The 24,860-nt window shown below is 57.2% G+C and overlaps 2 protein-coding genes across 2 annotated transcripts in view; both read left to right on the top strand.

Moving 5' to 3' along the window:
* The first annotated feature begins 210 nt into the window (after window positions 1-210).
* Window positions 211-14,101, top strand: ELP6 (elongator acetyltransferase complex subunit 6). The gene is made up of 7 exons (XM_059493273.1): window positions 211-271; window positions 3,904-3,982; window positions 5,347-5,417; window positions 10,507-10,634; window positions 11,424-11,616; window positions 13,049-13,195; window positions 13,708-14,101. The coding sequence occupies exons 1-7, from the start codon at window positions 218-220 to the stop codon at window positions 13,831-13,833; spliced, it is 798 nt and encodes a 265-aa protein (XP_059349256.1). The 5' UTR covers window positions 211-217; the 3' UTR covers window positions 13,834-14,101.
* Window positions 14,102-16,730: 2,629 nt separating this feature from the next.
* Window positions 16,731-24,860, top strand: part of SCAP (SREBF chaperone) — a 58,913-nt gene continuing 50,783 nt past the window's right edge. Inside the window, exon 1 of the mRNA XM_059490030.1 lies at window positions 16,731-16,852. The gene's annotated coding sequence lies outside the window, so the exon portion shown is untranslated. The remainder of the gene's footprint in view (window positions 16,853-24,860) is intronic.

The raw sequence follows: 24,860 nt of genomic DNA, 5'->3' as shown, positions 1-24,860 counted from the left end.
GTGGGACGCGGGGCCAGCCCCGCTAATTGCCGATCCAGCCCCGTTCATTAGCTAATTGCCGACCCAGCCCCGTTAATTGCCGCGCACGCGGGTCCCTGAGGGGCGGCAATGGCGGCTCCGGCCGCACCCCGACCCCGCCAGCAGGGGGCGCCACCCGCCCCGCGCATGCGCGGCCCGCGGCACCTCCCGCCGCGCGCGGCCCTCAGCGGCGCCCGCCATGTTCGCGGAGCTGAACGAGCTGCTCGGGGCCTCCCCGGAGCGCCCGGACGCGGTGAGAGGGCGCTGAGAGGGCGGGAGGGACAGGCCGGGGCCGCCGGGAGCGGCGGGGCACGCTGGGAAGGGCACGGCCTCCGCACACGGAGGCGGCGGCTGCGGCCGGTGCCAGAGCTGAGCCGCCTTCGGCCCTTCAATCTCCCGTTCCCGGCTCCCCGCCGCCCCTCACGGCTCCGGCTCCGACTGAGCAGCGGCCGAGCTCTGTGTCCGTGCTCCCGTGCGGGGAATAAACACAGAGCTGGACGTTAAATCCGCTGGCGGGCACTGCTCCAGACCAGGGAGCGGTTCTAGAGATACTTGTCCTTTAGGGCGCTGAATTAATTAATGTAGCTTTTCCATGGAGGTTTTGTGTTAATGAAGTCACGCAGGAACTAAACAGCCTCGCTGTTTCTGAGAGCTGTGCAGGTAAACTGTCAGTCATGGTATCCCAGAGTGGTTTGGGCTGGAAGGAGCCTCAAAGCTCATCCAGTCCCATCTCCTGTCCCGTGCAGGGACATTTTCCTCTATCCCAGGCTGCTCCAAGCCTTGTCCAGCCTGGCCTGGGACACTTCAGGGATCCAGGGGCAGCCACAGCTGCTCTGGGGATTTTCTATTTTAGGGCCTCCCCACCCTCCCAGCCAGGAATTCCCAATTTCCCATCCATCCCTGCCCTCTGGCAGTGGGAGCCATTCCCTGTGTCCTGTCCCTCCATCCCTGTCCCCAGTCCCTCTCCAGCTCTCCTGGAGCCCCTCCAGGCCCTGCCAGGGGCTCTGAGCTCTCCCTGCAGCTTCTCCTCTCTAGGGGAACATTCCCAGCTCTCCAGCCTGGCTCCAGAGCAGAGGGGCTCCAGCCCTGGAGCAGCTCCAGGTCTGTTTTCCATCTGTCCATCCATTCCCCATCCTTTGCTGATGCTGGGGGTTGTCCTGACCCAGGTGCAACAACTTCCCCTTGGCCTTGTTGAACCTCATGAGGTTCCCATGGACCCACTTTGTCCCTCTGGATGCCCCATCCTTCCCTTTGGCATGTGACCACACCACCAGCTTGGTGTCATCAGTAATAATAAATTATCCATGTGCTGCATGTTACTCCATGTTTTTCCTGACAGTTATGAGCTTAGATAATAAAAGCAAGTTTGGGGTAATAATTTATTTTATAAGTCTGAGTTTCCATTTTGTCTCCAGTTTCCCCGCAGTCCCTACTACCAGCTTGTGATGGGAACACACATCCCATCAAGGAGGTTTCTCCTTGATCTGGAAGGTACTTCTGAGGTCATTCCTTGTCAGGCTGGCTGGAGTGGGGCAGTGCTGCTCTGACGGGAATCAGTACTGAGGGGAATTTGGGATGGTGCCCTTGAGGCTCAGAGCAGCTCCGGGGAGGTGTTAGTAAAGGATAGTCTGGATGTGCAAAGTCCCAAAGTGGTGCCCGTGGGTTGCTGTTGGGTTTTTGATGCACATGGAACACTAAGGGAGAAGTGCGTGGTGGAGTTTGTGCTGTGGAGAGGACACTGGTGCTGGAGCTGTGGGATGAGTGGGAATAGGGCCATCCACGAGCTTGCTTCTGAGGCAAGGAGCTCACCTTGGTGTGAGCAGGAAATTCCACAGAGCAAAACCCCAAGGTTTGGCCTCAAGATGCTCGTTCTGAACTTGGCAGCCGGAGCAGGAGCAGAGCAGGGCTCTGTCTGTGAGGAATTCCCTGGGGTTGAGTTGGGCGTTCCCATCCCACCACAGGCTGTGGGCTCCCCTCTGTCCGGGTGTCGCAGCAGGGTGGCTGCCTGCCCAGGGAGCGCTGTTCCCGTGCTGGAGTGGGGAATGACCTCCTGCGCTACTCGGGGTACTAAATGTGCTTTACTCTGGTGGTAAATGATGAGCAGTGTGTGTGCAGGTGCCCCTCGGCAGTCCCTGCAGCGTGCTGGGATGCCCAGCCGGGCCGAGTGCCGCCGTGTGACAGTGCCAGCCCTCTGCTGGCCTGGCCTTGCCGGCGCTGCCATCCCCGTTTCCGCAGCTCCACGGCCGGGCCGTGCCGCTGCCCGAGCTGACGGGAGCTGTCCCCGCGGGGCTGCTGCGGCTGTGGGTGTGCCTGCTGTGTCACCCTGCGCTTGTGACAGCCGCTGCTGCCCCGCCGAGGCGTTCTGGCGGTTCTGACAGGCAGCTGCAGCCTCTCCGTCACCCTGCAGGTGCTGACTGAGAGCGCGAGGGCAGAGCGTGGGCAGAACGGGCCGGGGTTCGTGGGGAAGGTGCTGCAGGAAGGCTTTGCCTTTGGAATGGTGCTGTGTGCTCAGAGTGACGAACCCCACGGTGCCACCCCTTGGGAGCCAGCTGTGCTGACAGGGAGGGCACACGGGGAGCGCTCAGCCTGCTCTTCTGGGGGCTCTGCTGGGGAACAGGGGAGCAGGAGGGATCAGAGCTGCAGAAGATAAACCCTGAACGTCTGGGTTTGTGCTCTTTGAGCACAGCTCTCCTCCATGGAGGGCACATCTCGGGGCGGTGTCCCTGTCACTGCAGTGTGTTATCCCATTGAGGCAAAACCCTTTTTGAGGGAAGAGCACTCAGTCCAGCTCTCACTTCCCTGCCCTGGCCTCTGCTCTGCCTTCCCTGCAGTCACGTTCAATATTTGCTGTTCCATTCTCTCTGCTTTAGGCACTGGGGAGTTTGTTCTGATGGATGCCTTGGGAATTGCCTGTGTTGAGATGGCTCCTTGCTGTGAAAGGCTTCTTCTGTTCCTGGGAGTAGAAAAACCTCCCACTTTGAGAAGTTCTTTGTGTTTCCAAGCAGCTCATCTATGATTTGTATTGATTAAAGAAACATCCTGCCTAAGATTTTTAATGGAAACAAACACCTTGATGAGGCTGGGGCTGATAATGAGTGTGCACTAATGAACAGAATTAATTTCCTGCCTGATCAAAACAGGGTTTATACCTTGTGCTGAGAGCCCTGCTGCACTACAGAATTTTGGTGTAAAGGTTTTCTGCCTTGAGGGTAGTATGTTGGAAGTGAACCTGGAGAGAGGACAGGAAGGGCTGTTTGGGCACAGGAGGAACAGCAGCTCTAGGAGTGCTGGCATTTGAAACACACTGGCAATGTTGGCTGTGGCACGGGGAGAATGGGCTGGGCATGCAGCGAGTGAGTGAGTGGCTGTTGTTCCCCTGCCCCTGGGAGAAGAAAGATGCTAGTGAACTGGGGGAGAGGGGCACAAGGCTGGGAGGTGGAACCTGCCCAGAACCCACTTGGTGGTGTCCAGCACCAGAAGCTCTGTGTGGTGGCACCGGGAGCACCGTGCTGCACGTCCAGGGAGGGGGTGGCACCTGCTGGGCACAGACCTGGGGGTGCAGCTGGCTCACAGTTGGGCACAAGTGGGGCCATGGTTCAGTGGTGAGCTTGGCAGTGCTAATGGCTGAGCTGGGTTCATGGTTGGGCTTGGTGAGCTCAGAGGGCTTTCCCAGCCTTAGGGATGCTGTGGTTCAGATGCCTTGCTGTGGGCTGTGTCCAGAGGAAGTGCTGGCTTCCCTTTGTAAGCACGCAGCTGGAGCTCTGCTTGTCCACTTCCTCCTCTGAGTAGCACCTGCAGAGTTCCTGCAGCTCGAGCCAACATCTTGTCTGCCAAGAGCAGTTGGTGCCCTCACCTTACTCTGTTGTTTTGCTGCTTCTTTTGCAGGGTAAATTCACCCTGCTGCGAGACACCCGGACAGATGGCAGCTTCCTGGTGCACCACTTCCTCTCCTTCTACCTCAGAGGTGGGTCAGCAGCAGCAGCACTCTCTGAGGCAGGGACACCTCAGAGGTTCCCTCAGGGCTGCCCCATGACCAGAGGGCAGTTGTGCAGAGTGTGAGTTATCTTCAGATAAACCCAAAGTTTGGCATTAGGATTTATGGGTCCTAGTCCTGACTTGTTCTTGGGACTCCTCTGTGTCCTTGGGTGCATCCCATAATTCTGCACCTTGTTTCATCATAGATTGTGGCAATGCTTGTAAATCACACAGGCTCTGATAGGGAGGTGTTCACTGCAATGCTCTCACTGCTTCCATTTTTATGATGTAATTACACATATCAGGACCAATTAACAACAGATAAACTCAGAGTGAGTCAAGAAACAAACAGAGCCTGCCAAGGTGTCTACTTACCTTTCTGGGAGCAGTTCCTCCTGTGAGTAATCTCCTGGCCCCTGCAGAGCAGGCACTGGACTCAGGGACTCCTCCTGCTGTAAACGGTTCAAAGAGACCGGAAGGCACTGCCTCAGGCTCTGCTGATGTCCTGCCCTGCAGCAGTGCCCTGGGCATTGGTGCTGCCCCACAGCAGTGCCCTGGGCATTGGTGCTGCCCCACAGCAGTGCCCTGGGAGTCGCTGTCCAGAGCTGCCTGTGTGCCTGGGAAAAGCCTTCCACCCCTGGTGGGTGGGCCGCCCTGTGGGATATTAATGTGTCTCAGGGATATTAATGTGGGATATAATGTGTCTCAGGACAGCTGTGCTGGCTGTCACCTGCCCCTGTCCAACCTGGGTGCAGTTTTTCCCTGTTTGCAGCACCCCCATCTTGTCCTCTTGGTGCCCAAAACCTTTGGGAGGTCTGAAGGTTCATCTGGGGCCATTGACTTGTTCTACTTGAAATCCATGTCCAACAAACATGGTTATGTTCATAGCCAAACTGTGTTCCAGAATCACTTTTTATTTAGGTGTCTGACACACTTCCTAGTTCTGTGTTTTTCCAGTCAAGGTCACTTGCACTGTGAGAGCCAAAATGGGAATTTTTGGCATGTCTGTGGTTTCAGTAGTTCAGTGTCACAGCTGGCCCTTGGCCTCCTTACTGTCACACCATCAAACAGGGTCAGGAGGTCCCAGGCTGGCCTGGCATGAGGCAGAAATGGGCCTTACACTTTTTAAAGCCATCTTTTTCATTATTTCCCTCTCTTTTTTAAACTAACATTTTCACTAATGCAGATATCCTCTAGAAGGGTGAAAACTGAAAGCAAAGGAGAGTTTGTCTAGACCTGCATCACTTCAAGGTCCTTCCAGACAGATGTGTGGCCTGGCTGCTGTGATTTATGAGCTTTGATAATGTCAGCTGCAAGGTGGAACTGCTAATGTGTGCTTTTGTCTGTCCCCAGCTGGCTGCAAGGTTTGCTTTGTGGCCCTGCTGCAGTCCTTCAGCCACTACAGCATCGTGGCACAGAAGCTGGTGAGTCTTGGCATGGGTTCATTGTTATGGGTCCAGGTAGTTTCTGTTGGGTGGGAAGGAATGGGACTGGGGAGCAGGAACTGTGTGTTAGCAAATGTTTCCATGTCTTGATGGGGACAGTCAGGGTTGGTGCTCCTGTGATGGGGATAAAGAGCACTTTGGGGCAAAATCCTGGCTCTGAGGTGCCCCATGGCCTGTGCCCTGCCAAGGGCTGGATGGCTGCTTGCTTTGTGCTTGGAAGTGTTTGCTGGGGATCACTGCTCCCCAGACAGGCACAGACTGGTGGATGGAGGTTCCTTAATCCCCTGGAGAGGAAAATGCTGTGGTGTCAGTGTTCCCAGGACCCCTGTACCCCTGCAGGAGCTCCTGAGGTGACTTTGTGCCCTGTCCCCTGGTTCCTGCCGGGATGCAGGGCTGAGTCACAAGGACACCTGTGTGCCTCCTTGGCCTCTGGGCTGAGCCATCCCTTTGAGCTCTGTGAGGAGCCACAGGTAAGTTCCTAGGAATTTCCTTCCCATGCTGAGTTGGACAAGGATTATGTGTACTCTGAAATGAAGAAACAGAGACAAAGCAGGCAGGGTAATTCTGCATGTCAGCATATTGTCTGAGCTCCAAACTGCTTCGTTCAGCTCTTTGTGCAACACTCCAAGGTGAAATGCTCCAGGTGGGAAGTGCAGGTGACCTTCCAGGGCTGAGGGGATGAGGGCTTGCACTGCTCCTCCCTCTGGTTCTGCTGTGAGTCCCAGCAGCCCTGCTGCTTGTCAAGACTCCCAGGTGCTGAGGAACCAGGTTCTGTATTCCCCACTGCAAACATGGTGCTGCTAAACCTGTATTGTATTTACTGCTCAGGTTTTACCTTTTGGAAGGAGATCAGCGGCCCGGGGTACACAGCAAACACGGTGCTCCCCCACGGAGCTGTAACTCCAGGTGTGATTCCCCTGCTGAACAAAGCACCCCCAGGAGCACAGAGCTCTCCTGGCCTTTGTGGTGCAGAGAGGAGGAGCTCGTGGGGGGAACTTGCTGAGTGGGGCAGGAAATGGGGCACAGCAGCCGCTGTGGGGGGAAACCCAGCGGTTACATACGGGATCCCTGCCTGCTCCTGAACTCGGGGTGTTTCCCAGTGCCGAGATTTCCCGATGTACACTTCATGGGAGCTGCTGACATCTCCCTGGCTGGCAGGCTGAGGAGCAGAGCAGGAGGATTAGCTGGAGCACACGTGCGATGCAAATGGGGGCGATTTGCTGTCTGATACTCGAACAAAAGGTGGCTGCCACAAAGGAGGTGATAAGCACAGCTCAGAGAAGCGCTGAGCTGCTTTCAGCTCTGAGTCACTCCTGCCTTGCAGCTCCATAGGTGCCCCTGTGGTCCTTGCTGTGAATTCCTCCCGAGCTCTGAGGAGCTGCAGGTCGCAACATCAGTTATTTATATCCAGGTTTCCATCACATTTTCTCTTTGCTTTAATCCTTCTTTGCACAGATGAACACGTCAGGCTCAGAGAAGGTGCTTCTCGGCAGGGTAGTTTCACTCCTAAATTTGCTTAAGTGGCTGCTGTAGGATCTTTACTGGAGAGCAGTAATGGTGTGGCCACAGGCCCAGGGCAGTGCCCATCCCCTGTGCTGGCGCTGCTGAGGCACCTGCAGTCCTGGGGGCAGATTTGTGATCCCCAGGTACAGGACAGAGCGTGTCCAGGGCAGGGGATGGAGATGGGGAAGGTGCTGGAGCAGCCAGGCAGCTGGGGGAGGTGGGAGACAACTCCCTGGCAGGCAGGGACACCCGGGGGGTTTGGGCTCTGCTCCCAGGGAACCCAGGGGTTACCAGGGGAGGTTCAGGTTGGCTATTGGGAAAATTCCTTCCTTGGAAGGGTGGTCCAGCCGTGGCCCAGCTGCCCAGGGCAGTGCTGGAGTCCCCATTGGTGAAGGGATTTAAAAACCCTGTGTATGTGGCACTTGGGGACTTGGGTTGGTGGTGACATTACAGTGCTGGGGGAATGGCTGGGCTGGATGGTTCAGGGGACTTTTCCAGCCTCAGTGATTCTGTGATTGTGCCCTTAGGAAAGCCTGCACTTGGAAGAGCTTCAGAACTGAGCAGTGCCCCAGTTTCTGTTGGGAGCAGGGTAGTCCCAGCCCCAGGAGGAGGCTCCTGGAGCCAGGGTAGATTGTACAGTGACACTTGTAGCACTGATGTGTGGTGATAAAGTGAGTATTTATACACAGCTGAAGTGATGCTTCAGGGACTTGCTGCTTTCCCAGAGTGCCAGGTGTTACAAGTCCCAAACCACTTCCTTATGTGTTAGCTAAGTGCAGGGATGTATCTTTACTTGCAGGAAAAAACTTCTCTGGCTTTTTTTGTGCCTGTGTCCTCTTTCCCTGAGGACTCACACTTCATTTTAAGGCACTGTCAGTGTTATTGGTCCTGACCTTGCAGAGAACAGGCAGGGCTATATCAGGACAAACAGCAGTAGGGCACCCTGCCAGGTTGGTGTTCCCACCCTCACTTGTACAAAGTTTGTTTTGTTTTACAGGAAAACCAAATTTGTCCCCATTTGATGCCCCTCTCCTGTTCCCTGCTCTGAGCTCACAGCTTGGAGGATTGGTGTGGCCTGATCACTGATGGTCCCAATTTGTCCCACAGCTGTGTTTGCTGATGAGCTCATTCCCCCTGCTTTGCACTCTCCCTTCCTTCTGTCCCTCAGACATTTCCCTTTCCCGCATGGAACGGCCCGTGGTGAGCAGCAGCTCTGCTCTGAGGGGCTGTCACTGCTGGCAGCTGGGGGCACCCCGCTGCAGCGGCTCCCCAGAGGGACAGCAGAGCTGAGCTGCTGCTGCAGGAGCACTCCTGGGCTGGCTCGATGGCCGGCAGCGTGCCAGAGACAATGTCCTGTGCTCCAGGGTAATGGAGCGGGATGCTGGCTCACAGTGAAAGCTTTCAGGCTGTCTGGGTGCTGGGCACTGCCCTGGCTCTGCTCTGGGGGTATCAGTGCTGGCTGTGCACTCAGGAAGGTGCCACTGGCCATTTAGAGCACTTATCCCACTTTCCCAGCTGTCTGATGCTTCCTGTGCTGCTTCCAGAGGTCACACTGGCTGGGCTGCCAGCAGGGGACAGGCAGAGGTTTGCTGTGGCAGGTGACTGCAGTGGGTGGCTCTGGGACCTGTTCCCCTGCTGGAAAATGCAGCTGGACCTGCTGGGTCCATGGCATGGCACTGAGGGGGCTGAATTCATGGTCTGACACACAGGGACACACAGGCACCCTGTCCCTGGCTGCTGTGGCCCTTGTCTGTCACCCAGGCAGGCCCTGGTGTCGCAGCACTGAGTTCCCTTCTGAAGGGGGGAGACACTTTTCTTGCAGATCTGAGGTACAGAGACTGTGTGTGCAGGAAGAAATGGCTGAAGCAAAGGTAAAATCAGTTGCTGAATTATTGATATTAATAGTGAATTTAGTCTCAGCATTTCAGCAGGTTGCCAGTCCTATGGACTGCAGAAATCCCTAAGGGAATGAGGTATGTGAGGGAATGTGAGGCTGCTGTGCAGCCCAGCCCTTCAGCATGGCAGGTATTTATTTGCTGGCTGTTCCCTGCTCCTCACCTGCCACATAAAGGTGCTTCTGTCCTTGGCTAGGAAGTTTTCCATCGTGTGTGCTCAGGATTGCCCAATAATGCTGCTATTTCTGGAGCTGTTACTGAGGGGTAGTGCCCAAAAAATCTATTGCTTGATAGGGGAACTCTGAAGATGGAGTGAGCATTCAGGCGTATGTTCCTTCCCAGCTGAGTAGCAGGAAAATAGAGGAAAAGTTCTCAGGCAGCAGGATTCCCAGGGTTGGGAGTCCAAGCAGCTTCCATTTAAAGCAGGGAGCAGATGCCAGCAGATGGAGTTCAGTCAGGCCTCAGATTATTCTTAATATCCATGTTACAAAGTGATATAGTGCTGCAAAATTGAGCCTAGGAAGATAATCATGAAATAGTTTGGGTTGGAGCACACCTGAAAAGGTCACCTAGTCCAATCCTCCGGGAAATAATTGTACTGCACATGGCATGGAATCATTGGGGTTGGAAAGCCCTCAAGGATCGTTGTGTCCACCTATCCCCCAGCACTGCCAGTGCCACCCACAAGGCTTTAAATGCTCCCAGGGATGGTGACTCCACCACTGCCCTGGCAGCCCCTGCCAATGCCTGGCCACCCTTTTTGGGAATAAACTGTGGAGAGTGAGAAGGTCCCCTCAGAGCCTCCTCTTGTCCAGGCTGAGCTCCCCAGCTCCTTCAGCCCTTGACAGGGCTTGGAGCAACCTAATCCAGTGGAAGGTGTCCCTGCAGGGGGATGGAACTGGATGACCTTTAAACATCCCTCCAACCCAGACCTTTGTAGAATTGTGTGATCTCCAGCTGAGCCTTCTCCGTGTCTGCTGCAGCTGGGGATGTCTCCGTTGGAGCTGGACATTCCCAGCACGTGGCTCTCCATTGGCCTCACCACCAGGCAGGGCTGTGAGCCAGCTGAGTTTGAGTCTGAGCTGCAGCCCCAGGCGTTTGTCGTGGTCCTCCTCCTCCTCCTCCTGCTGGTGGAGTCAGGGCTGCTTCCCGTGGGAGCCCTGGCTGTGGGAGCCCTGGCTGTCTCTGCAGGTGTTGTGCAATGTGGGGATGCCAAGCCCACAGCGCTCTCCGCATCCAGGCCGTGCCAGGCTCAGCTGCGTGCTGTGCCGGGAGCCCGCATTGCAACAGATCTGGAGATAGTGACAAACAAAAGCTTTCACCTCCCAGGGAGGGAGGTGAAGGTGTTGCTCACAGCAGGTCCTTGGAGAATCCTGGCCCATTCTCTCCCTGCCTCTGCACACCAAGCTGGCTTCCCAGAAGGAATTCCAGCAGGTTTGAGCCCCCAAAGCACAGTGTGGTGTTTTTGTTATCTCCTGGCAAAGTACAGAAGAGTGAATATGCCACCAGTGGCTGTAACAGAAGTGCCCTTTCATCCCTGAAGCACTGACTTTATCTGCACATTTAGATAAGATTTGATTCAAACAAGAATGAAAATTTGGCTGTCCACCCATGTGTGCACCATTTTCCATAAGTGTTCCCTCTGAAACCCAATGTTTTCCTCTCTGCAGGGAGTCAGTCTGGCAGCTGCCAAGGAGCGGGGACAGCTTGTCTTCCTGGAGGGCCTCAAGTCCTGCCTTGACCTCCTGTTTGGGGAGGAGGAGCAGCCAGGACAGCCCAGTCCTCTGCAGTTTCTGAGGTGAGCCTGAGCGTGGAGTGTTCCCCCTCACGTCTGCTGCCACCAAGGGCACCACCCAAGGTCCAGGACTGCCTCCTGCTGCCCTTTGTGCTCTCCTCCAAGGACTCAGCTGGACACCAAGGGAGGGGAAACATCAGCATTGTGCACATCCCCATAAGTGTCCTGGCCTGTCCCTCGCTGCTGCTTGGGGGGGAATTCTGTCCCCCTTTCCAGAATTTTTGGGGAACTTTTACCCCCAGCCTCATTGCCAAGCACGTCACAGGTCTAGAACAACATTTATTTCAGCACTCCACAGGTTTGTGTCAAATGAATCACCAGCCAAGTGGCTGTATTCCCATTTTTCATTATTTTGAGTTTTATTCTTATCCAAGAGAACAGTGCTGCTTTTCCATGCTGGCTTTTGGGTTTATTCCCATGCCATTTTCTCCCTGTTCCCTGGGAAGCTCAGCAGAGGCCAAACACTTCCCCAGCAGTGTCCCAGGCTATGCTGGACTGGGCTTGGAGCAGCCTGGGTTAGTGGAGGGGGTCTGTGCCATGGCAGAGAGGTGGCACTGGATGGGCTTTGAGTTTCCTTCCCACCCAAACCATTCCATGACCCCTGGAGCAGGGCAGGAGGGTTTCCCCACACGCAGGTATGAAGGAGCAGGGGCTCAAGGGCAGTGGGGAGGTGGCTGTCACAGCAGTGGGGGCAGCAGGGAGGGGACAGGCTGATGATCCCCCCTGTGGGTCAGTGGGTGAGGAGGGGGACGGGCGGTGCCAAGCCCCTGACATGTCCCTCATGTCTTGCAGCGGGGGCAGCTGTGACCTGCGAGCCCTGTTTGACTTTGTGCGGGTGTCCCTGAGCGCCACCGCCGGCGATTCCTGGAAGGGCCCCGTGCTGCTGGTGGATGACCTCAGTGTCCTGCTGAGCCTGGGGGCTGCCCCGGTGGCCGTGCTGGACTTCATCCACTACTGCCGTGTGTGTGTGTGCTGCCAGCTGAAGGTACTGCTGCCCTGGGCTCTGCCTGTGCACAGCCTCCAGAGCAAAGCCTGGCTTTGTCTGCTCTTTCCATCTGACCATAGTGAGCTTTTGGAAAGGCTGTGGCTGTCCAAGGAGTTCAGATCTTTGCTCTGGGCCACTCTTGGGAGTTGTGTGGGTCCCTGAGTACCTGCACAGGCTCCTGTTCAGCTGGATTCCTGGGAGATGCTGCCCAGGGAAGGATTCTGTGTGTCTCTGATGTATGAACAGGGATTTGAGGTGTAAAATGGTGGGCTTTGGAGCTCCTGGCTTTCCAAAGATCCTGACTCACATCCTTGTGTGGGAGGGCAGGGGTGGAAATGGGTTGTGTGAGGGGCTGGTGAGTCTCACAGGGGACAGAAATGAAGGATCCATTTGGGGCACACCAGCCCCTACTCCACCACCCTCCAGTGTGGCTGGTCCCCAAGGTGGGGTGATGATCTACAGAGCTCTCCCAGCGATGCGGGCACTCCTGGGAGCACCACAGCCAGGAGTGCTCACAGTCACATCCAAGCTGTGCCATCACAGGCAGTGTCCCCTCCCTGGGCACTTCCCTGCGGGAGTGAGGAATGAGCCAGTGGTGCTGGGGGCTGTCACCCTGCGCTTCACACAGTACGGGGTGTTGGGCTCTATGTGCTGACAGGAATGGTCTGCTTGCAGAGAGCGTTTACCTCCAAAGAGCTAAGAAAGATGATCAACCACGCTAACACTTCGCTATTTCTGTCTGAGGTGTTTTGAAGCCTTCAAGTACATTTTAATTGATTGAGAATTTGTGTTATTTTAAGTCACTGGTGACTTGCATGGGCTGAGGCAGAGTCTCTTGGGGTGGCTGTTAATAGAGTCGGTGTGTTGGGGAGGTGTTTGCTCCCTGTCAGAGCTATGAGGGTGTGAGCATTGCTGCAACCCTTTGGCCACCTCTTTATTTACCTGCTCTGAATTCAGTCAGTGCCATCTGCCCAGCCTGACAGACTGGTTCAGCCACTGTCTCCTCTCAAAGGCTGGAGGTATTTTTAGATTGCATGTTACATGTATGTATGTACACAATGTACAGTGAGCTCTTCGGTGTTTGTGTGTCATAGAATGGCCTGTGTTGGAAGGGACCATAAACATCATGTGTGCTGTGGGAAGGGACACCTCTGGTTTGGGCCCAGAGCTGGAGGCAGCTCTGCAGGGGGGTCTCACCTGGGTGGGGCAGAATCCCCCCTCCTCTGTTGGATTAGCCAGGGTATGGGGGATTCAGGCTGGGCCATGTCCAGCCTCTCCAGCAGCAGCTGCTGGTTATTTTCCCAGTGGAATTCAGACCAAGCTGGAGCTTAGATGGGATGTTTGTGAAAGCTGCTGTTGCCACCCTCCCATCCTTCCCCCAAAGGATTAGGCCCAGCCAGGGGCTCATCCCTGCCTGCCGCTCCTGTTGCAGGGGAACGTGGTGGTGCTGGTTCACAGCAACGAGGATTCGGAGGATGAGGAGAATGAGCTGGTTGTGAACTCCCTGTGCCATCACAGCGACCTCATCCTGTGGGCAGAGGGGCTGGCCACCGGCTTCTGCAAGGATGTTCACGGGCAGGTGAGGCACAGCAGCGTGGACAGCTGGCACGTGTCCCTGTCACCTACAGCACCGCAGGCCCGGGGTTGTGGGAGACAGCCCAGGCTGCACTGTGGTTAAGGGTAATCCTGTGGGCACCAGGATCTGCTGGAGCACCCAGCTGTCACTCTGCTTCTGCAGGGATATTCAGGGACACGCTGCCACCTGGGACTCCCCACCTCTGGAAGCTTTCCAGGGTTTGTACAGCAGCTGCAGTGCAGGCTTCTCCCACCCTGGGGTGAGGGAAAACTCTCCCGGAAAGTTTCCCCAATGGTGCATCTGAGCCTGGCCTGTGGGGATCTCTGCAGGGCTGGGAGGCCGCTGGCACTGGTGTGATCCCTCATCAGGGGCTGCCACCAAAGGCACAGGGACAGGCAGCTGCTGATGGATTATTTGTCAGTGATCACCCTTCCCTGCAGGTCAGCCACAGGCATGGGGGCAAGGCTGCTCTGGTTAGCCAAGGGAACAATGTTCCTATTCCTTTCCCTTTGCAGATCAAGATAATCAAGAGATTGTCCTTGCGGCAGGCGGAGCAGGATCTGGTCCAGGTCTACCAGTACAAGATCCAGGACAGGAACGTCACCTTCTTTGCACGGGGGCTGTCGGCTGCAGTGCTGTGACACTGTGACCCTGCAGAGCCTGGAGTGTCAGTCCCTGCCTCTGCAGAAGCACCACCAGCACCTCTCAGGAGCAGCACAGTGAACTGACCCACGAGGGAAGCTCAGACACACCTGGTGCCAACGTGGGATCAGCCTGCCTGGGGCCTGCTGCATCCCTTTGTCCTCCCACCCCGTTCCCAACACACTCGGGCCAAGAAAGGGAGCAAGAACTTGCAAGAATGGCCCTTGGAGCATGTAAATACAGGCAGGGGGGGCCCTGCAGGCTGGGTGTGCCTTGCCTCACCTCTTCCGGTGTGCTGGGCCCAGCAGGCGGTGCCAGGCGGTGCCAGGCCCTGCACGGAGGGAGCTGGAGCTGGAGCTGGCACGGGAGGAGATGACACACAGCGGGTGGAGCAGGGATGGTCCCGGAGCCTGGCGCAATCCTACCCTTGCTCCCAGCTCTGGCTGGCAGAGGCTGGGCCATCTGCCAGCTTCCCTCACTTGGTAAATGCACGGCTCTGTGTGCAGCCCTCACCTGGCTGTGCTGAGAGCTGGCACTGCCACGCTTTATCAAACCCTGCGCTCCCCAAGCTCAGCCTGGCCTTTGTGGTTGGATAAACCCTCTGCGAGCCTGCGTCAGCCACTGCTTCCTCATCCCAAACCCTGACTAGCAGTTACATGGCCTGCCTGTGCTGAAGCAGGTTTTTTTATTAATAATCTCTAATTTCAGTGAGATAAGGGTGCAGTGATTGTGTAACCATGGATCTCTGGGTGGGAACTGCTCCCCACCTGCTCCTTGGCAGGGAGCAGCAATGAGCATCTCCCAGGCCTGGGTGAGGACAGGGCCTTCCTTCCCCATGGCCACAGGGGCAGTCCTGGGAGCAGAGCTCAGGCCTGGAGGTCTCCTGCTAGCTGCTCCTGCTGGGATATCCCATTTATCCTGGGAGATAAAAACATCCCACACACTTGTGAGAGTCCAGAGCAATCTGCCAGGTCCTTGCAGCTCCAGAGCTGGGATAGCAGCTCTGGCAGTGGGACACATTCCTGATTTTCACATACACTCAGTGGCCCATCCCATGCTGATTCGTGCCCTTTGCCTCAGAGTTTTGGAGCCCTGGCAAGCTCGGGGCTGTGGCTGCTGATCAGTGACAGCCCAGGGAAGCCAGGCAGGCTCCAGGGATGGTGGCAAAGCCACAAGGGGGGAGAGGAGTCAGGCCATGTGTGTGCTAGAGCATCACTCATCCCTGGTGTCCCCTGGGTCTCTGTGTTCAGCTGTGGAAGTGGCAGTGCCCAGGGTCACTGCGCTGTCACAATATGCAGAGGGAGGAGGAGAGGAGCAGTAGCTGCTGGCACCGCAGCAGCCTAAAGTGCATCTGTGACGGGCACAGAATGGTAAATAATTGGAGTAATGTCTGTAGGATTATCCTTGGAGAGATCCCAAATTCTGGCTCCCAGGCTTGAAACTGGCTGGGTCACTGTGTGACATCACTGCTGTGTGACATCACTGCTGCCTTCTGCCTGGTTCTTTATGCCATAACCAGTGCCTGGATCCCAGAAATGTGCTGAGGGGCCTGGGCCTGACCCCCCATGTCCCCATGCAGGGGGTGTTCCCCGGGGTCTGAGCCCTTTGGAAAGAGCCTGTCTGCCTGCACGGTGCAGTGCTGTGAGCTTGGACAGGGCCGTGAGCCCTGTGTGGGTTACTGAGTCACAGCCCAGCCCAGTGTCCAGCAGTGGCCTTGGCCAGCAGGACATGACAGGACAGCTGTGCTGCCCAAGGCCACCGGCACGGCCGTGCTCCCGTGCTCTGGAGCTGACGCTGCGGGAGGGCAGCCCCAGAGTGGGTGGCAGGAATGGTGCCATCGGTGGCAGGACAGGCTGGCCTTGACTGGGGTCAGCCACCAGCTGCGTGCTCAGCGCCCTGCGACGCACGGGCTGGGTGTGTGCCAGCCAGAGCTTGGGCAACGCTGGGAACTTGGCTGGGACTTGGCCTGAGGACTCAGCTCTCCAAGCAGGGGAGATCCCACCAGGGCTGGGCTGGTGCTCAGGGGTGCAGGGCCCTGGGAGAAGGGGGTGTGTTATACTGGGGGAACTGCAGGCAGCAGGCTGTTGGTAAGCCTCAGAGTCTGGCAGCTGCAAGGAGGGCCCTGGAAAGGCTGTTCCGGGCTGCTCAGCCCCCGGAGGTGAAGGAGCAGGGCATGTGTTCTGCAGCATGTCAGCACGGTGCTGGCGGGAGAGCATTGCTGGAAGACAAGGAAAGATCCCTTGGCCCTTGGGCACCGCTTGCCCCTTCCCCTGGCGTGTGCCCAGAGCCTGGCCCGCTTTTGTTCCCGGGAATCAGAGTCACCTCTGGCCCCTGCACGGAGCCAGGGCTCCCGCTGCAAGGCGCTCCCTCCCGAGGTGCTCTGCCCCGGGATGCTCCGGGGCTTCTGGTGCCCAATCCCCGCCATCAACGCCTCTTGTCCCTCGGGGGATACTCGGGACTCGCAGCGCCTGACCCGCACATTCCCGCCACGTCGGGCGGCACGGGCCGGCTCCGCTCTGCCCCGAAGCCCAGCGCGGCCGGTGCTCGGTTCTGCTCGCGCGGCGCCGGCCGCCGCAAGGCCCGGTCCCGGTCCCCGCGGCACGTGCTCCCGCCGCCTCCGCGCCGCTTCCGGGGGCGTGGCCGGTGAAAAGAGGGGGTGGTGATTGGGGCGTGATTATGCAAATAAACACGTATCTCGCACGGCGTGGGCGTGACCATGCAAATTAAGCCCATATGGGGGCTAATGTTCCTGGAGGGCGTGGTCGGAGGGTTGTGGGCGCGGCCACGCTGACGGCGGGGGGTGTGGCCGGCGTGCGGCGCTGCGCGCGCGCGGTGGGGCCCGGCGGCGGCGGCGGCGGCGGCGGCGGCGGGAGGGCGGGAGGGGGTGGGAGAAGCCGTCCTGCGCTAAAAAAAATTAAAAAAAAAAGGCCGGAAAAATCCCCCGCGCACGAAGCACGAGAGCCGCGGCTGCCGGGAGGTCAAAGGGCGGAGGTGAGGAAGGAGCCGCTTCCCGGTGAGGTGAGCAGGGCCCGGGCGGGCGGGGGCTGCGCGATCGACAGTGGGAATAACCCCTCACCACCCCTGCCCTGCCTCGGTTTCCCCTGGCGGGGGCCCGGGCCACGCTCCTTCCCCCGCACCCCGGCCTCCCCTCCGGCCCGCATCGTCCCGCTTCTACCGGGCAGGGTCGGTGCGGAGCGCGGCACGGGAACGCGGAGTGTTTTATTCCGGGTTGGTCGGTGCCGGGAGGATTCTGTGCCGGGGCTCTGGGGGACTGCGCTCCGTGCTGCCCGAGCCTGCCCGTCCCGTCCCGTCCCGTCCCGCGGGGTGATCGCCGTCACCTGCCCGGGAACCTGGGCACTATTCGGGAATGGGCAGAGATGGAGGGAGGGCTGGGGCCTCAGAGGTGCTGGGTGAACAGGGAGAGAGGAGAGAAGGGCTTGATCGCCTCTGCTGCTGGACCACGAGAGGGTTTGAGGGGAGGGATTGCAGGGATGGAACGGGGAACGGTGGGACTGGGAATTAAACACTCCATGGGTTTGTACGGGGTCACTGAGCCCCCCGGAACCAGAGGGCTTTGCTGTTATGGGTTTTAGGGAAAGGATTACAGGGATGGAACGGTGGGACTGGGAATTAAACACTCCACGCGTTTGTTCGGGGTCACTGAGCCCTCCGGAACCTGGTGGGTTTGGGTTTGCTGCTCAGGGTTTTAGGGAAAGGATTACAGGGATGGAACAGGGAACGGTGGGACAGGCAGTGAAATACCCCATGGGTTTGTACAGGTTATGAGCCCTCCAGAACCTGGTGGGTTTGGGTTTGCTGCTCTGGGTTTTAGGGAAAGGATTGCCGGGATGGAACATGTAAAGGGAGCAGTGGGACTGGAATGAAATACCCCATGGGTTTGTACAGGTTATGAGCCCTCCAGAACCAGAGGGCTTTGCTGATTGGGGTTTTAGGGAAAGGATTACAGGGATGGAACAGGGAATGGTGGGACTGGGAATTAAACACTCCCAGGGAATGGTGGGACTGGGAATTAAACACTCCCAGGGAATGGTGGGACTGGGAATTAAACACTCCATGGGTTTGTACAGGTTATGAGCCCTCTGGAACCAGTGGACTTTGCTGCTCGGGTCTCTGGGGACCTGCCTCTGTGCTCGCTCAGTTATCTCACACTCCGAATAATGAACTTTGGGGTTCAGTCCAAATTTAGGAGTCAGGTTCCTCGTGTGAGTCAGAATGAATATCTTTACTTTTATCTGTAATCTAGTGGGCAAGGGACTTTTGGAACGCTCAGGCAGTTGTGGGGCTGTGCTGGGGAGAATCCTGAGGAAAGGACTCCAGAGCGATTTTGGCCTCAGTGCCAGAATTTCCTCAATGCAGCATCCACGTGTTTTTCCGGGTTGTTGAAAAGCAAACCAAGTTTCCTTTCATTCAAGGGGCAGAGATGAGGCGTGAGCTCCCTCTCTGTGAAAGCGGAGCTGTGAGGGCAGGACTAGGGTGGTAAATTTGGGATTATACGAGCTGTTGTGTAATGCAGAAAGCAGATTAGCTGGGATTGGGAAGAGAGGAAAACACCCCGGGATGTTCCCTGAGTGTGTGGCACAGCTCCGTGTTTCCAGGTACAACTTGGCATGGCTTATTTTTCCAATCAGGATTTAAATATAACATCCCAAAAGAGCCCTGAACAATCAGGGTTTGTCTCAGGAGCATTAAAATAGTATTTTAAGTGTCAGAATCCTATGATGAATGAATTAGTCAGGCTCTCCCTGAGTTACTCAACACTGTTTTCAGTCAGGGGGTTGCTGGGCCTGTCTGGCATCAGAGCTTGGATCATTATGCACCAAAAACTCCTTTTTTTTTTTTTTCCCCTCTCTGATGAGAATTTAAAAAGTAGAACAGGTACAGGTCGAGGAACAAAAATAGCATTACCTGCCTGCAGTGGAATGTAGTCGGTGAGGAGCAGCAGCTCCTGGGAATCCTTTCCAGGCCAGGCAGGTGCAGGCTCCTTCCTCTTCCTCCCCTTGCCCAGGGGCTCTGGGGCACAGAGGGCACAGTCCCTGTGCTGGGCAGCACCGAGGGACTGCTGGCACATGGGGTGGTGGGACTGAAGGAGGGCTGGAGGCAGCTTTGATATCTGTGATTATAATTCCTCTGAATCCCCTTCTCCCCCTGGAGTGAAGGGTGCATTAAAGGGTGAGAAGGAAAAGCTGAAGGAGCTGAGCAGTTCTGTGGTGGTGCAGCTGCTGTTCCTGTGTCTGGGGGTGTCACTGCTCACATCCAGGGTACCAGGACAGGGAGCAACAGGGAACTGAGGGTGGCTGTCTTGGAGGGAATCTTAATTCATGTCCTCAGGTGAAGACCCAGCTCCAAAGGCTCAGAACAGCCCTGGCCTTTTGGCATAACTGGGAAAAAGTAAAGTTCTCCTCCCGGGAAAAGAGTGAATTCAGCTGGAGTTAGAGCTTGGTGGGCAGTGGAGAGGGGAGCAGGATTGCAGTCCTTAAATCTGAATTAATCTTGTATGGAGCATTGTGATGAAGGAATAATAGTTGGTTTGTGTACAAAGGACAATGTCCCCGTCAGACTGGGGGACTTGCTGCCTCACAGAGGAGTTTTGGGATGGTTTCTCCATCTGGAAGAAAGAGTGCAGTGATTTCCTGGGCCTGGCCTCCCAGCTGGTGGTGATTAGAAAGGAAAATGTTTGGCTGTGTGTGCTGCTGGGGGTGCCCAGTGTCCCTGCTCGGGGCTGGCAGCCCTGGCACGTGGTGTGCTCAGCCCTGCCCTGCCCTGCTGTCACCCAGAACCTGTGGAAAGCCAATCCCAGGCAGGTGCATCACCTTACAGCTGCTGCGTCCCTCTGGGGGCCCTTTGCAAGCCCCAGGATCTGGGGGTGCAGCCTCCTGAGTCATGGGAACTGTTCTGAGCAGAGCTTTGGGGTTATTTCTGAGGGAGCCATGCAGGGCAATACAAGCTCAGAGTTATGTCTTCATTTCTGCTTTTTATTGCATGGATTAATGGTCAGGGTTTGTCTCCCTTTTGTCATCCTGCACATCCTGCCTGTGAGGGCATCCCTGGTGATGCCATGCCTGACACCAGAGCTTCCAGAATGCCAGAGTCAGGCTGGAAACAGGGCTGGAGCTCTGCTGGGTCCGTGTGGAAACGGGAGCGTGTTCCCCAGAGAGCCAGGGGCACACTTCTGCTTCCCTGCCAAATCCAGGGGTTGTGGAAACCCTTCACTGCACAGGAGCCCAGCTGGTGCTGCACCCCAGCCCTCCCTCTGGGGCGGGAACACTCCTGGTTCACGTTTCCACAAGGTGTTTTTGGGAAATGATGGTGCTGAAGGGATAAACTGAGCGTGACCCAGCTCTAATTTCAGTCCCTCAGGAAAGCCCTGGCAGTGCCAGCTGGGCTGTGCTGCAGGTGGGTGAAGGTGCTCAGCAGGTATTTCTGAGGGGGTTTGGAGGGGTTTTCTTCTAGGAGAAGGCAAATGGACCCTGTCTGGGCTATGGGTCTGGAAAATGCAGAGTTCTGCTTGGAGGGTTTATGTGGATGTGGTTTACCTGGGAGGGTTTTGGGAAGCTGCTGTCTGCTCCTGGCACAGCAGGGCTGGGAAAGCAGCTCCAGTTCCCTCCACAGACAATGTTTGCCCATCCTGGGCACCCCTGCAGGTGTTGCTGCCCTCTCTAACTGTCCCTGCCCTGCCAAACTGTGGGTGAAGCATTTCTGGTGGCACATCGCTTAAAAAGAAATGCAGAGAAGGTGCAGGTCAGGTGTTCAGGCATGGATTTGAATTTTGAGTTTGTCTGTTTCAGAAATGAACACCAAAGCTTGCAGACAGAATGGGTTTGCCTGCATTAAACAGGCTCGTTTGGGTTTGATTTCCTAATATTGATCATTGACCACCGATGCTGATTTCTGTGCTGAAGGAGGGTTATGAGGCAGGAAATGTGTCCTGTGCAGGGAGAGGAGCCCCAGCCCTGGAGAAAGGAGCCGGATCAGCTCAGATCCTGGTCTGCTGAGGTAACTGAGGAAGAGTGTGAATCTCCACTGGGCTCCTTGGGATGGTGAATGGATGGGCTCCAGGTGCTTCCCTGGCAGGCTTTGCCTCACAAAAGCAGAGCTGGAGCTGGCCAGGAGTCCTTGAGATGCTGATTTATCTTCAGCGCTCCTGCAGTCAGGGTGATTCTAACCCAGAGGTGTTCCCATTCCTCCTTTGAACAGCAGCAAGGCCACAAAGGGAGGATTAAGATAAAAATCAAACCTGACTGTCAGAGGGCATCAGGGACACGCATTATTCTGGGAATGTCCTCGTGGCAAAAGGTGGTAAAGGAAAGAACAGAGAGGAGAACTTGATGTGTGGCATGCCCAAAACTGGAGTGTTCAGCACCTTTTGACTCTTAGTGAGCAACTGGTGCTGGTGGCAGGCTACAAAAAGGAAGAGCAGCTTTGCAAGCTGTCATTTCCTGGAGGGATTTCTACATGCTCAAAGCACGGACTAAAAAAGACCTGAGAGCTTCAGGAGGCATCTTTGAGACACGGAAAGTCAGTGGTGTTCCTAAAGCCTGGAGCAGTTGGGACAATGGGGAGGAGTGCTCACCCCAAAACCCTGAGCAGGTGGGACATGGCTGACAAGCACCTGGCAAGGAGCAGGAGTGCAGAACGGCTGGCGCTGCTTTGCGCAGGTACTCCTTGGCAAGGTGAGCCTGCTCTTTCCAGGATGAGGTACCAGGGCAGTTTCTGGCTGCAGGAAAGCAGCTGTGGCCGTGAGTCCTCTAAGGTTTGATTTTTATCCAGAGTCTTGAGTAGGTGCAATTGAAACAAACTCCAAGCTTAAGAAGGTGCCAGTCTGTGATGGATAAATGAATGTATTCAGAGCAGCAGTAACTGCCTTGTTAATGGGCCTGGGTGTTCTGAGGGGGGCTCTGGGGGCTCACTCATCACTGAAGTGCCAGAACAAACTGTGCGCATTCAAGTTGTAAATGACATAAAGCAGGCAAGGGCTGCATGTGTGAATCAGGAGTGAGAACTGGCTTTGAGCTATTAAACATGGCCTGAAATTGGGCTGGTGGTGAGGTTGAGGTTAAAGCAAAACTAGCCAGCTGCAGGCATGAGGATAATTGATGAGGTGTAATCCCTAATTGAAGGAGCCTGGCGACCTCCTGTGTGTGTGGGAAGGGGCAGGTGAAAGTCTGAGCGTGGAAATTGCTGCTGGTGGCCTTGGCAGCACTGTGGGATCAGTGGGACTCCAGGGGCTCCTCCAGCCTCAGCAATCCCATGGCTCCACATCCCGCTCTGGGGCTGGCAGAAAGGGTTAAATGGGGAGGGGACCAGGGAAAACCAAACCCCGTGTGACACCTGTGGGCATTGCTGCGACTGCTGAGGAGCAAACTGGATAAACGTGTGTTGGGAATAACTTGGGCAAAGCTCGTGGTGCTCTGAGTGAGGGCTGTGTGCAGAGCCCCCAGAGTCCTGCTGTCCGTGTGTCCCTGTGACTGTCCCTGTGTCCCTGCTGTCCCTGTGACTGTCCCTGTGTCCCTGTGACTGTCCCTGTGCCCCTGCTGTCCCTGTGTCCCTGTGACTGTCCCTGCTCTGAGTGAGGGCTGTGTGCAGAGCCCCCAGAGTCCTGCTGTCCCTGTGACTGTCCCTGTGTCCCTGTGACTGTCCCTGTGTCCCTGTGACTGTCCCTGTGCCTTTCACTGCTCTGAGGTGCTCTGGGCCGTGTCCCTGCCCGTGCTGGGGCACTGGGACAGGGGCTGTCCCTGTGACTGTCCCTGCTGTCCCTGTGACTGTCCCTGTGTCCCTGTGACTGTCCCTGTGCCTGTCACTGCTCTGTGGTGCTCTGGGCTGTGTCCCTGCCTGTGCTGGGGCACTGGGACACGGGCTGTCCCTGTGACTGTCCCCGCTGTCCCTGTGGCTGTCACTGCTCTGGGCCGTGTCCCTGCCCATGGCTGAGCTGGGGCAGTGGGACAGGGCTGTCCCTGTGTCCCTGAGACTGTCCCTGTGTCCCTGCTGCCCCATGTGTCCCTGTGACTGTCCCTGTGCCTTTCACTGCTCTGAGGTGCTCTGGGCTGTGTCCCTGCCCGTGCTGGGGCACTGGGACATGGGCTGTCCCTGTGACTGTCCCCGCTGTCCCTGTGGCTGTCACTGCTCTGGGCCGTGTCCCTGCCCGTGCTGGGGCACTGAGACAGGGGCTGTCCCTGCTGGCAGGGTGAGCAGTGCTGTGTCCTTCAGCACTGTGCCCTTGGGTGGTGCCCAGGGCTGTGCCCAAGGGCTCAGCTGCACTTTGTGTCCTTCACAGGCTTTGCTGGGGACTGGGGGTGGCCTGGGCCCTTTGGTGCTTGTCCATAACATGGGCAGTGCTGGGAGCCTCAGGATGGCAGAACAGACCCAGTGGCCATTCCATGAATGACACAGAGCCAGAGGAGCCTGGGTTGGGTTGGACAGGGCCTAAAGATCATCTTGTTCCATTCCCTGCCATGGCAGGGACAGCTTCCACTGTCCCAGCTCCTGTCCAGCCTGGCCTTGGATAATGCAGGGACTGAGCAGCCACAGCTGCTGCTTCTCTTCCAGGGCCTCTCCACTCTCACAGGAACAATTCCCAATTCCCAATCTCCCATCCGTCCCTGCCCTCTGGCACTGGGAGCCATTCCCTGTGTCCTGTCCCTCCATCCCTGTCCCCAGTCCCTCTCCAGCTCTCCTGGAGCCCCTTCAGGCCCTGCCAGGGGCTCTGAGCTCTCCCTGGAGCTTCTCCTCTCCAGGGGAACATTCCCTGGCTCCAGCCCTGCAGCAGCTCCAGCTCCCTGTGCTGTTGGACCCCAGGATTTGCACAAGTCCAGACAGATGATCCCAAAGCATTTTGCCAATTTTGTACTCCAAACAAGAGGCTTGGGCTGAGGTGTTGACCCTGGTCTGGTGGAGAGGGTTAGGAAAGAGCATGAGTAGAGTTACTCCCTGTAGTAGAAAGGGAAGAGCATTGCAGCATTGCTGGATGAGCTGTTCACACAAGGAGTGGAGGATGGATGGGGTCCCTGGTGCGTGTGCCTGGCCTGGGCTGGGTGCAGGGCCAGGAGAGGGCAAGGGTGGCACTGCCCAGCTGGGTTCCTGGGGGTGCCCTCGCTGTAACTGCTCGGGGCTCTTGCATCAGGCTCTGCTGTTTTGAGGAGAAAGTGATTCCCCAGGCACTTGTGGAGCGGCTGCAGGGATAAACAAAGAGGAGGAGATTGTTCCAAAGGGATCACGTGGAGGCTTTGTGGCGGGGATTGCCAGGGCAGGCTCCCTGCGGGTCCTGAGCGTGGCCAGAGAGCACCAGGAGCGGCCTGGGGACCCTGCAGCCATCCAGGAGAGCACCCAGAGCAGCCTGGGGACCCTGCAGCCATCCAGGAGAGCACCCAGAGCAGCCTGGGGACCCTGCAGCCATCCAGGAGAGCACCCAGAGCGGCCTGGGGACCCTGCAGCCATCCAGGAGAGCACCCAGAGCGGCCTGGGGACCCTGCAGCCAGCCTGGGGACCTTGCAGCCAGCCTGGGGATGGCCAGGAGAGCACCCAGAGCAGCCTGGGGACCCTGCAGCCAGCCTGGGGATGGCCAGGAGAGCACCCAGAGCAGCCTGGGGACCCTGCAGCCATCCAGGAGAGCACCCAGAGCGGCCCGGGGACCCTGCAGCCAGCCCGGGGACCCTGCAGCCAGCCTGGGGACCTTGCAGCCAGCCTGGGGATGGCCAGGAGAGCACCCAGAGCGGCCTGGGGACCCTGCAGCCAGCCTGGGGGTGGCCAGGGGTGCAGGCTGGGGACCCTGCAGCCAGCCTGGGGTGGCCAGGAGAGCACCCAGAGCAGCCTGGGGACCCTGCAGGTAGCCAAGAGTGCCCCAAGAGCAGGTGGGGACCCTGCAGCCACCCTGGGGCTTGTGTCCCAGGGGCTGCCAGAGCCAAGGGACCCTGGCTTTGTTCAGCAGTGCCTGCTGGCTCCCTGCTGGCTGTGTCACCCCTGTGGCAGGGACACTGTCCTGGGGACAGGATTTCCCTGGCTTAGCTCATGT

This window comes from Ammospiza nelsoni, chromosome 1 (genome assembly GCF_027579445.1).
Source record: "Ammospiza nelsoni isolate bAmmNel1 chromosome 1, bAmmNel1.pri, whole genome shotgun sequence".
In the NCBI taxonomy this organism is placed as follows: domain Eukaryota; kingdom Metazoa; phylum Chordata; class Aves; order Passeriformes; family Passerellidae; genus Ammospiza; species Ammospiza nelsoni.
Note: the sequence above shows the minus strand (reverse complement) of the source record. Positions and strands in the feature narration are given on the sequence as shown.

Coding starts and splice junctions, on each gene's coding strand:
- ELP6 (XM_059493273.1), top strand. CDS start 218: ATGTTCGCGGAGCTGAACGAGCTGCTCGGGGCCTCCCCGGAGCGCCCG. Junction 5,418..10,506: donor GCATCGTGGCACAGAAGCTG/GTGAGTCTTGGC, acceptor TCCTCTCTGCAG/GGAGTCAGTCTGGCAGCTGC. Junction 13,196..13,707: donor GCAAGGATGTTCACGGGCAG/GTGAGGCACAGC, acceptor TTCCCTTTGCAG/ATCAAGATAATCAAGAGATT.